At 42.8% G+C, this 12,565-nt stretch overlaps 1 protein-coding gene across 1 annotated transcript in view; it reads left to right on the top strand.

Annotated features, from left to right (window-relative positions):
• Dis3 (exosome complex exonuclease RRP44-like protein Dis3) overlaps positions 1–12,565 on the top strand; it is a 54,945-nt gene that overhangs the window by 13,193 nt on the left and 29,187 nt on the right. Inside the window, exons 11-21 of the mRNA XM_084601364.1 lie at positions 418–519; positions 605–669; positions 2,788–2,872; positions 3,737–3,864; positions 4,972–5,058; positions 6,188–6,344; positions 8,184–8,404; positions 11,655–11,745; positions 11,841–11,918; positions 12,108–12,248; positions 12,434–12,556. Coding sequence (XP_084457490.1) covers positions 418–519; positions 605–669; positions 2,788–2,872; positions 3,737–3,864; positions 4,972–5,058; positions 6,188–6,344; positions 8,184–8,404; positions 11,655–11,745; positions 11,841–11,918; positions 12,108–12,248; positions 12,434–12,556 — 1,278 coding nt within the window. The remainder of the gene's footprint in view (positions 1–417; positions 520–604; positions 670–2,787; positions 2,873–3,736; positions 3,865–4,971; positions 5,059–6,187; positions 6,345–8,183; positions 8,405–11,654; positions 11,746–11,840; positions 11,919–12,107; positions 12,249–12,433; positions 12,557–12,565) is intronic.

The raw sequence follows: 12,565 nt of genomic DNA, 5'->3' as shown, positions 1-12,565 counted from the left end.
TTTTTTTTTGCCACTTGATGTGCAGCAAGCCGCCCAGACGCAGTGGTGCATAGTTCGAATTATCCGTAGCGGAACCGACTCGCATTCGAATTAACTAGCTTTTTTGTACACAGATTTCTGGAACTTGGTTGAATTAAGTAGTGTAGTTTGAATTATTCAAAAATTCGAATTAACGAGCTTTCACTGTATTTAATGAATGGTAATTTCATGTCATTGCTCATCTTTCAGTAGTATGAGTAGTGAGTGGTAGATGTATCCAAGAACTGTTTAGCAGCACTGCATCAACGTATGTTTGCCTGCCTGTCATAAGGTTACTTGCCTGCGTGAGGGTCACATTCTTTTGCTTAGTGTGTAAATTTTCTTTCTTGCTTAGAGTGTGCTTTTTTTGTGACGAGGTGTAGTGAATGTGTCTTTTAGGTTGGAGTCCATATTGCGGATGTCTCCCATTTTGTGCGGCCGGGAACAGCCTTGGACCAGGAAGCAGCCAATAGGGGCACCACTGTCTACCTGGTGGATCAGGTTAGCTGTACTTGTGCATGAATGCAAACTGGGCCTACTGACGGGTTGCCTGTTTTGCTTAGTGCCATGTTTTTGGTCTTTGCAGAGGATAGACATGGTACCTGATTTGTTGAGCTCTGACCTGTGTTCCTTGCGGGGAGGAGAGGAAAGGTAAGCTCTGAGGGAAGGCTCATAGCTCTTGCTCCAAGATAGTATATAAGCTTTGGTATGATTAATTTGTTTTCTTTTTTGGTTGACGATGATGAGCTTGGTGCATCAAAATATGTACACTAAAACTGCACATTTATCCTGGGCATCATGTGAAGTAATTATTTTTTTATCATTGGTTCATTTTACTCAAATCTCGCACATACAGGACATTGTGTGGATTCCTTCGTACACAGTAAAAACTTGTTAACTTGCACATCTGAAAAATGGCATAATTATCTGAAGTTCAAATTGTCAAACGATCCCCAAAAGACTGACAAGAACAACCTGCATCGCATTAAATGCATTGTTGAAGCAGTTGGCAATGCTTACCTGGTTTAGAGACGAGGGTGACAAGAAATAGTCACTTTTTGCATTTCTGTAATTGCTTTATTATGTGTATGTACGGTGTTGGGAGTGTTGAAGCAGAGCAGCTCCAAAACCCTTTCCTCGTGTTGCATGTGCGGAACCCTCCGCAAAAAGAGCAGCACATGACGAGCGTGTCGTGTCAATGGATTGGTAGAGCCACGCGGACGGAAGCGAAGGAAATGTGTAACAGTGCCACTTTGCTTGCAAACAGCGCATACCTGAGCTCGGCGGCCGCCTGACCGATGGGTAGTTTGTAGCCGTTCATTTGTGAAGACTGACGCAGGCATGCGTGAGTCTCAGTAAAGGGGAGGTCAAAACTAACTGGCTTAACTAATCTTAGGGACAGAAGCATGCAGTAAAGGTTGAGTAATTATTTTGATAATCACTTGTCGTCCAGGTCTACATTAGACACTACCTCTCTTTATGAGTCCATTCAAATTAATTGCTGTGAGATTAGTAGCATTTGAATTTGTGAGTGTCCAGCACTTAAATCTAGCGTGAGCATTGGCCCGGACTACACTGGCAACTTGAATTAGTATCCTAATAATATCTAAATTAATAGGAGTATAATTAACAAGGTTTTACTTTAGCAGGGCATTTTGAATCAGTACTTTCCTGCCATATATGCAGTAAAATAATGGAAAACCATCATTATCTGCAAGTCTGGCTCTTGAGAAAGCAAATTCAGGAAGCCTTATGGATTAATGTCACCATCTTGTATGAATGAACCAGGCTGTAAGAACACCAGCATAATGACTCTACCCGGCATGTTTACTGCTTAATCATTAGTAACATAACTTGTGTGCCCTTGCTTCAAATCACCAGGTGGTACAACCTCTTGTCATGCCAGATTACCTTCCCGAGCGATTAATCACACCACTACTTCTCGAGTTACTAGTTTTGTTGCTTCCCAGCAGATGGCACTACTGGTCAGTGCAGCTCATTGGGTGCATTTATACAGTGAACCACTCACAATTGAGCAGAGATTTACATCAGCTACTGCATTTACAAAGCAAGTCTCAAAATACGCAACTTTGCAAAGGTAACCATAAAATATGACCCGTGTTCACGGTGGGACAGCAGTGTAGAGTGGCGAGCAGCTAGCAGCTCTTTTCCCGAGTGCACTTACCAAACCTTTCAATAGCGGCTCAACCGTTGCTTTGTGCCCCACCTGTTGTGCTGATCGCATTATTGAGAAAAAGCTCTCAGTTGTTGCATGGTGGTACATTCTCATTGCCAATATTATATAGAATAGATTATTGATTGCACCTTGTACGCTTGTTTTGTACTTTACTACTAGTACTACCAAAGTGCACCATTTTAGCAGTACATTCTTTTTTACACCCATGTATGCCACTGAGGGTAGCGCAGTGTTCTCGTGTGCATTATTTGGAAAATGTTTGCTTACTTATCGACGTAGCCAGCACTCTTTTTCACAGGAAAGTAGGCAGAGGTCTCAACATAGTGTACTAGTGGAAACATGTGCAGGTCTTCACTGGCTTCAGGAAGAAGTAAATATGGGTTGATTAGATGTCTGTTGTGTGAAGTAGGAAACTGAGCAAACTGCCATGTCCTCTTTGTTAATGATTAAATGTTGTGAAAAGCCTGTTTTACAAATGTGCCAGCACTGCTCTCTGCCTGTTATTTAGTAAACCTCAGTTAATTCATCTGAACGGGAGAAATGACTATTGCTTTTGCTTTTTTTTTCCTCAGGCTGGCCTTTTCTGTAGTTTGGGAGATGACACCAGAAGGGGAAGTGGCCTCTACCAACTTCCACAAGTCCATCATAAAATCCAGAGTGAGCCAGCATTTGCACGAGATGGTGCTCGGTATTCTTTCGTAGAATACACAAGTTTTCGACGAGGTTTGCCTCGACTAGGGGAGCGGTTTATTTGTTTCACAGCCAGGAGCTGCTGGTCACGCAGTACTTTACTTTAACCATTTGTCATTATATAGATGCCATGTTTCATGTTTTATTCAATTTAGTCGTCATGTCTAAAAGCTTATAATTTTGTGTTAGTGTCATCCAAAAAGAAATTGGGTTGAATTTTCTTCTCGCATGTTACTAAATTTTTAAAATCTGGCTGGTCATATCCAGAATGTCTGTGTGCTCCAGTGTGCCCTGCCTGATTCCTTATGCTGGCACCGGTGGTAGTAGCATGATGGGATTTTTTTTTTGACAGTGCTGCTCTTTTTGAGTGGCCTGTCTTGTTAGCCACCACTCAGTACTTTGCAATTTTTATGTTGGTTGTGTCACGCTGACTTGTACCCTGTGAAAAGCTGTCGTAGGCACTTCAGTTCGAACGAAGTGGCTGGACTGGGTACTTGTTGTGAAAGTAGTCCCTTCTAAGCTTTGTGTCCTGATTCCAGTAAGCATGTGTTCTCCCTCTTAGGAGTATACCGCCACTCCTAGTACAACTGCATGCTGTAAAAGCAGTGCATTGGCTTTTGTTACACTTGCGGAAGATAAATGTGGTGTACCGCAGTGGAATTCAAACTGGTCGAATGGTTCGAACATCTGAAACGACGCTTTGTTTAGGTGCAGTGCAAGGGTGCTCCGATTGAATTTTGTCAAGTCTTTCGCTCTACTTCTTGTAATTTGTTGTTGAGGCATTGTGGCCCTGCATGCCACAATGATGGGTTATTCAATTCCCAAAACCAGGCGGCACTTACCTATGCTGAGGCCCAAGCCCGCATCGATGACAAAACTAAGAGCGATGACCTGACACTAGGGTTGCGAGGCTTGAACAAACTTGCCAAGCTGCTCAAGGCAAAGCGGATTGCGAATGGGTGAGTAATATTCTGCTGCATTGTATCGTACACTTGTTTGTGTAGCCACCTGCAGACGTTGCAGGTATGTAACCATGCTTGCAGATACATGGCAGTGCTGTGAAATTGGAAATTTTTTTTTTGTGGACTTCCGCTCTCTCTTTGATCTTCGATAAGCCTTGTTCAATGTCGGTAACGGCCATGTTATTCCAACATATTTCCAAATCTTTCTTTCCCATCAAAATCTATCTTACCTCCTACTGCATTTTTCTTGAGACCAATCTTCACTAGCACTATAAATGGATTCAGAAGCTCTTTCCATCATCTCATCTGGGTGACAAAGTTTTAGCAGTCGCACACTGCTGTATTCAAGGCAGTTTCATATTTCTAGACCTTTGCGATAACAGGAACTAGAGTAAAGCACAAGTAGATGGCTTAACTATAGCATATCACACCTTTTGTTTCTTGTTATCTTGTTGTTTTTCTTTCATTTTTCTACAATATTCATGATACAGTGGAGCCTCAATTATGTGATGTCCCATATTTTATAACGGAATGGCGAAGACTCAGCGAATCCTCCCTAGGAGTAATGTGTTTAAACTGCGTATATACAAGGAAAAGTTATGCATGGCCTCCTTTGTACGACTGGTGGAAAACATCATGTAAACCCAGAATGCTCCGAATCATAATCATTTGCAAGGGTGCGATCCAGAGTATGTATGAGGCCCTGTAGTGCCACTTCTGCCGACAGCTCTTGACTTTGCGTGTGCGACTCACCGTCATCACTGTATGACAACTCTTACTTCACCTGCTTCCTGTACACTTTACTCAAATCAATTTTACAATCACAGCGGTGCAAGTAGTCTCCTGCTCATAGTCGTATAGTTAAGGCTCTACAGAATTACATGTTGGACCACCTTCTAAAAAAAGGATTTTTATAGAGGTTATCTGCACCTCTAGTATTAATATAAACTTTACTCTTCCTTACATATGAATTTTGCCTTCTCACTTTTTTACTGCAAACATATGTCCCTGGTTATAACTAGGTAAATGTAGGGCGTGTGCTGATGTGTTTTTACACAAAACCCACTTGAATGCATGCGTTCAAGAGTAGTGCATTTCTTCCAGAGCCCTTACACTTGCCTCAACTGAGGTCAGGTTCCATGTGGATTCCGAGACGCACGACCCCATCGATGTCCAGACAAAACAAATGCTGTGAGTGACCTTTGCTGTTGCTTGCTAACCATAGCAATTTAGCTTGGTATTCTCGCACAGGAATGAAAGGCGAATTTTAGTTGAGGGCACTCAAAATTGTATATGCTAGCATATCTGGCTCTCAATTTTAGTAAGTGATTGATGACGAGTCCTACCTTTATTTCCTGTTTGTCTCCAACTGTAGCTGTTGTTAGCCATGCTTTGTAGGTGTAGGTATAGTCAGCGAATAAAAGAGAATAGGTAGGTTTCACTGGAGGGGCATGGTTTTTCGCATCTTCCTAGCAGTGTGGCATTTACTATTAGCTAATCTGCTGTTAGTTCCAGAGCTTCGTGTTGGCAAGCATTCATTAATGCACATGCAACATGCTTACAGTTTCTTTTACACTACAAGGTTGACTTTGCAGCTTTGTAACTGGCCAGTTGGCACCCATTATAGTACTGTTATTGCTAGTATAGCTGCGAACGCATACTAACCATATTTAACATTACATCATTAAGGTTCAGCTGAGAACCCAGCGGTGCTAGCCACCAGTGTTGGTGTGAGGATAAAATCCGGATTGGCTGAAAAAGTCTGATGTCACATGTGTCACAGTAAAGTAGGAAAGTGTTATGTGAATTGCACTGAAAGTAACTTTTGGAGATGATGGGATGGGTGTTGAACCCTTCGAAAATTCGAAAATCTAAAATTCCTGCCAGATGCTTGAGTTCTGCCCTCATCATACTCATCTCGAGCAGCAGGCTATGTTTCGAAATTTTCAAGAACCATGACATTCGGTGTAGCATTCGGTGTAGCCTTGGTGAACAATGTTACCGCCCTTAAACTCATATTTTATATTCATAGCAGCACGAAATGAATTAAAATAAAGAGCAATTATTAGATTTCAGCTAAAATGTACGACAGGTGCTTAAAAAGCGTTATGATTCCCGTTCACTAATATTCTGGCCAATATGTATTGTGTGCTAGCATCACTTCCTACAACAGTGTGTCAGAACACAAGTATTAAGTTGGTGATTCTGAAGTTGATGAGGCTGTTTTGTGTTTGTGAGTTGTCTGCCCCTTGTTGTAATCATTCTTTTCATTTTCTGTGGAGGTGTGATGAAAAAAGCCAGCTTGTGCTTAAACTTCCAGGGAGACAAATTCGATGGTGGAGGAATTCATGTTGCTTGCCAATGGCTCGGTGGCCAAGCACATCTTCCAGGAGTTCTCGGAGTGTGCCTTGCTCAGGCGACATCCCTCACCTGCCCCGGCAAACTTGGAGCCTCTTGTGAAGGCTGGCCTGTCTAAGGCAAGTCACTGCCTCTTCAAAGCATTCTGTAAACCGCTCAAGGAAGATTAATTCAGAAAAGTAAGAAGAACATATCCTGGTATGAAATCCAAGGCATAACGACAACTAAATTTTTGACTAATAATTTCTTGACCAATGAAAAAAGTCAGTCAATGGGATCAATACTGTGCATTTACCTATATCTGTGTTGACCAGAAGCTAGTATGCATCTGAAGCAAACAGTTTTTCATGTCATTTGTGCCTTGCTCCTATTGTTTTGAGATAGTATTACCACTCCCCTATGTCGGCTCAATGACAGCCAACATAAGAAGTTCTACGGATGATATATGGGAACTTTCTTTTTTTCTTAGTTGGCCCTTCATGTCCACTGAGGTCATGCCATGACTAGCTAGCAGGAAAGTGAGCAGTGTGTTCGTCATTAATACACAGAACTTGTGCCGCTGACGACTGTAGGGAACTACTGCAGCTGGACTCTAAAACCATCTTTCGTCATTTTGTGATCTCTTCGATTTGTCGTCCAGAGTGTTTGGAACTTCCAGTTACCCTTCTCCCCTTTTCAACTTGCCAGGATAGCTCAGTCCACCAGTCTCACTATTCCTAAATGGATTTCTTTTTGACCACTGGGTAGCCCCCAGCTCTCCTCAGCTGCTCCTATGTCGGAATGGATTGGACAAAAGGTAGATAACGACAGGGTGTGCGCTGCTTGCGGATGTATTGAGACAAAGTTATAGTTTAAATACACCTTGCTGCTCAAATTGCTTTTCGAAATAAGGGTTGATTGTCACGGTGGGTGGCTACAGAAATGCTTAACGTTGTTCTACAATCAGTACAGCTGCATTAGATTCACGCTCGTTTTTGTTTATTGTCTGCTTTAGCGCAGTGTTATATAGTGACGAATGGTCTGCGGAGAGCAGAGCATTGTTTTCAAGTTTTCTCTTGATTGATTATAAAAGGGCACATGCTCTTGGTGAGAAATTTTTTCACAGAATGTACTTGATAGGATAATATCACATCAGGTAGACATAACGGTCTAGTTTTTGGGAAATTCTGCTGTGAGTATACCAAACTCGTCATATCTAGGACTACTCTAGGCAGCCTGGAGTTTACAATCAGTGCTTTTAGATCATACCAGTTGGGAAACTCCGCATCAAAATGTGACTGGTTTTAGTACGCATTTTCCTGATGCCTGTGAATTGTCGCGCCATCTAGAAGCGGTCAATAGAAGCTTTCTGTTATTGCCATCATTGCCTTCTGGAAATCACACATTTTCGTTTCTTCTTTTTCGCCTTAATTACCTCTGCAGCTGCTTTTAGGAATTTGTGCTGCTGGCAATCTTGAACATATTATATTTTCCTGGTGCTTGCGCATTTATTAACAATCTGAAAGTTTGCAATTAAGACACAATTTCTCTTAGTGGTCGCAGGCGCTGCCACAGCCGAATTTTAGCCAATCAAAACCGCCTTTTTTTTTTTTATGCATGGGCCCTATGGGAAGTGTTGCAAGTGGTAATATATCAAAGAGTTCTGCTGCCCATGTAGTACATAACTTGTAATATTTCTTTTGGCCTGGACACAGTCCGAGCTGCCCAGGGACTGTTCAGAGCTTGGCAAATCAAAGAGATCATTAATGTCAAATCTAAGCCAAATGGGCTGTGAAAAATGTTTTAGTTGTTGCAAATGCTGTCGGTCACCACTAAGACAATGAGAGACATCTCTATTATGATGTCATTTGCTTGAAAAGAGCATTGCGGCTTTTATTCATGCCAAGGCCGTTCTAGTTATTTAGTTGAATTGAGCAGGGCGCAAGCTGAAGGATGCCGTCCCTCTTTTTGTGCTCCAGGGCTTCGACCTGAAAGTGGACAGTGGACTCCACTTAGCCCAGTCATTGGACAAGGCAGTGTTGCCAGAGTGTCCCTACTTCAACGTGATGTTGCGCATGGTGGCCACCCGGTGCATGGCGCGGGCTCTCTACTTCTGCAGTGGCTGTGTCTCTCTCGAGGACTTCTTTCACTACGGCCTCGCCCTGCCATACTACACACACTTCACGTCACCCATCCGCAGGTGCTGCAGAACATTGGCCATTGGGGGTTGCTAAGCGGCTAGTTGCTTTTGTGAGGTGTGGAGGGAGGATTTTGCGGAAATGGCAACCCCGTGGGGTGACAGGGCAGCATCATTGGTTTGTGGCAGTGCTACCACCTTGGGGATGAAGAGACAACAATTCTTGCAATCTTGTTGTCATGCCTTTCTATGGGGCTGACATCTTTTGCGATGTGTGGGTGGTGCTTATAGCATGCACAATCATTGTTATTGCCTGCCCGGTGATTCATTTTGCTGCCACTAGCTTTGAAAAACAAAGACGAGGAGTTTTTGTCTTTTGTGCCATTAGATCCCATTCCTGCATCATGGATCCATTGCCATGTCTTTATGTAATGAGACGTTATCTGGCCTTTAATGTATGTTTGCTTTGCGGCTACTGGATTTGTGTTGAACAGTAAAGGAGGGAGGTACACCTGCAGTTTTCAGTTTATGGAACACAATATTAGTGAAAAAAACATTATTGTAGCACTGTCTCTGCAAGGGGCCTGGAATGAATATATGCAGTAAAAGCTTACCAATTCTAGCCTCATTAATTCAGAATATTCATATGTTTCAAACTACCAGATTAATCCTGGCCAATCCCCATTCAAGTCAATGGCATCTGACGCTGCAGGTCTCATACTGCTTAATTCCGATGCCGGGCCATGTCCAGGTAAAACTGGCATGGAAATAGATCATTGAAGCTAACCACATTTCTAGTCACATTAATCACGTCAAATCCGTTTAGCCACCATCCACACAGTGCACCTTAACACTTCTTTCCCAGACAGCCAAGGACTGGAATCGCCTTCCTGCCGACGCAGTTCACCGCACTAATGCAGCCCGCTTTAGGGCATTCGTTCAGAAAATCTTCGATATGCTGTAACGACCCACCCCTCATGTAATACACCAACAGGGGGCATTTGAGGTATCAATCAATCAATCAATCAACCAATCAATCAATCAATCAATCAATCAATCAATCAATCAATCAATCAATAATAACTCTATGCAGAACCTGAGTTCCATGCAGCAGAGTTGTTCTCGCACCCCTGACGCATGTGCCATGCAGGCATGAGGGTGTAAACAGCCCTGTGGAGTCTAACAGCTTAGTTTTGTTTTTTTGAGCTTTGCATCAGCCTGGTGTGATGGCAGTACGACCAGCTCCATCAGCCAGCCAACCTAACCCCGCTCTGCACAGTTTCAGGTGCTGATTGGCAGGCCACTTATGTTCTTTCACTCCAGCCCCTGCTTTCTTTTCTCGCCCTCTTGGCGCCATTTTCTTCGCTTGCAGCTGCGTGGTGCTGTTCTTTCCTTGCACCGGAACTGCTTGCTCATTACGTGCTGTTTGCTGCTTATGCGGTGAAGCCTCCTCACACGCGACAGTGCTACACCTATGATTAGTGAGACATAGTTGCAGCTCCATCGCATCGCACTGTGAATGGTGCAGTACACCCTTATGCTCCTGTATCAGTTCTGCTTCGATGCTCCCAACAGTATGCTTAGAGTAAAGTGCCAATGGAAACTGAAAAATAGTCATTGCTGCACTGTTCCCATCTGAGAACTGGGTGACTTCATGTAGCCTATTCTTCACCAGATATATTTATTGTTGTAGAAGCAGTTCTTGGCAGTCTTTTGGGAGCCATTCAATAACTCAGTTTTTCTTGCCTCTTGAAGTTTGAAGTATGTAGCCTGAATGTGGAACAAATTCCCGATTAAAGAAAAAAAAAGGGGGGGGGGGGGGGGGTGAAATCATGCTTCATGAACTTATGGCAATGGATGTACTTGATGTTCCATATGCTAAAATGTCATATACATGGGGTGGGTATAAAAAATGTAAATATTTATGATAATTGCTATATTGAGGTGCATTTATTTAGGCACAGTATACTTGTCTGAGTTCTGTAACTCAAACAGTTCTGTAGCAGTTCTGAAACCCGTACAAAGGGGTAGTCTTCAGTGATTCTGCTGTGTTCTTGTTTACCTATTGCAAATGTTGAAACCATTCTCATTTATCAGTTATAGAAGTGCAGAACTGAAAAAAGTTGTTTCCAGCCAATTTTCCTTTCTTTTTTTTTTTTTCTTATTTAGAGAAACTTTGACGTGGGCTGGGCTGAGCTGATAGGAACATTGAGATAAATGCTATTAATGTTGCATTCACACCTTGCCTCACGTACGAAGTGATACGCCATAGTGTTTCTGAGTCGCATCAAACTGCAGTTTGTGTTCTACTGGTAGTGGCTTGCTTCTGAAAACATTATTTATAGTATATTAACACAAGCGTGCTCAGGTGTGTTGCGCCTCCATCAAATAACTTTAGGTGCATTAATCTTCAGCTGAGCCCGTTGTACGGGCATTTAGCTCTTTCATTGTAACAATAGCCACAGGTTCAAATTAACTTAGCATTTTGCAATAACTGACTGCAGAATTTTTTTACATAAGTTGCCTTACTGCTTGGCTCCACATATTCTGTTAAAGGGACACCAAGGATTACTCTTAACATTTATGCTGTTAGTAAAACCTTTAAGCCCATTATACCTAGTGGCATGGGCAGAGGCACATTATTTTTTTTTTTTTTTGGGTAGCCTCACCATAATATATGTTAGTAAAACCTAGTAGGAGGGCCTTACACAGTTGTGTTGATGCTTATTTTAGGTTAACATAATGGATGAAGGGAAATTCGTGACATGTCAAGCCACAGGAATCTGCATGCCAAAAGATTGCACACAGTAGATCCCGAAGTGAAGAAATGCTTCCTTCTTTGTCCATATCATGAGTGAACATAAAGTGGTTAGCCTGGATCCATAATGTCGGGGCACTTGATGCATGCTTCGTCCTCGAAATTTGCAGTTGTGTCTGTCATAACACCTTCAGCAATGAAATATGCCTCCATTGCTGAATAGTGTGTATTGAAAACTTCAGTGTGTCCCTGATGTTCTTTTAACATCCTGCTCTGGATGCTTATTCGGAGCAGTCTGGTGTGTTGTCATGGAGGGCCTCTTGTGAGGATAAAAAATTTTACTTATGCCTAAGGGGGTCAGATTAGGCAGGTGTCAGTGTGGGGTACATTGGAGAGGGATTATTTAGGTGGGCCCTCTTGATCACACCTGATGGCTCCTTTCCTGAATTTGATCAGAGAGGTGTCAGTATGGGGTACATTGGAGAGGGATTATTTAGGTGGGCCCTCTTGATCACACCTGATGGCTCCTTTCCTGAATTTGAGCTTTTTTGTCAGGTATGCAGACCTGATGGTACATCGTCTGCTCGCAGTTTGTGTCGGGGCAGAAGGCACATACCCAGAGCTCGTGCACAAGGAGAAGTGTCAGGTAAGAGGATGGCCCAACTTTTACCGTTTTAGGCCGTAGCATCTTGACGAGTGGGAGTCGGTTGTTTTTTGTATTTCTCTCCGTTCGATGTGCAGGAGCTGTGCAATAATCTCAACTACCGCCACAACATGGCACAGTACGCTGGTCGAGCATCTGTAGCCCTTTACACCCAGGTAATTTCCTAACCCAAAGTCTCACAGACATGCTCTACAGATTCTGACTTGCATATCATGCACTTGAGTCGTTCGTTGGAAATTCAATTCTATCCAGAATCTTCATTCTGAACTGTTTCCTTCTGTAGTGCTTTAGGGCCCAGGCTGAATTTCATTTCCCTGGTTATTTTCTTATCTCTTTTTTTGCAGGCTTTCTTCCAAGACAAAGTTGTGGATGAGGAAGGTTATGTGCTCTTTGTGCGTGAGAATGCGGTGCAAGTTTTAATGCCTCGTTTTGGCTTAGAAACAACTTTGTTCCTGAAGGAAGAAGGCTGGAAATATGATGAAGAGGTGAGTGCCAGTTTTGTTTTCAGATTAAACTTGACAATCATTAAGCTTAAAAATTGCACAAGAAATGAAGCAGAGAGAAGCACACAGGCCTAAATATGCCTAAACTATGTTAGGTATCTCTAGCTATTGATCACAAAGTGTAAGACCCAGCTCAACCCTGAGGATATTTTGCGTTCTGCTTGCAGGCATGCACACAGTCATTTGGAGATGTGACATTGCACCAGTTTGACCAGCTGGTTGTTCAGGTCTCGGTGGACAGCCGTAATGTACAACATCAAAAAGTGGTCATCAAAATAGTGGAGCCCAAGGCAAGTGCT

This window comes from Amblyomma maculatum, chromosome 4, assembly GCF_055883805.1.
Source record: "Amblyomma maculatum isolate TAMU_Amacu chromosome 4, ASM5588380v1, whole genome shotgun sequence".
NCBI lineage: Eukaryota > Metazoa > Arthropoda > Arachnida > Ixodida > Ixodidae > Amblyomma > Amblyomma maculatum.
Note: the sequence above shows the minus strand (reverse complement) of the source record. Positions and strands in the feature narration are given on the sequence as shown.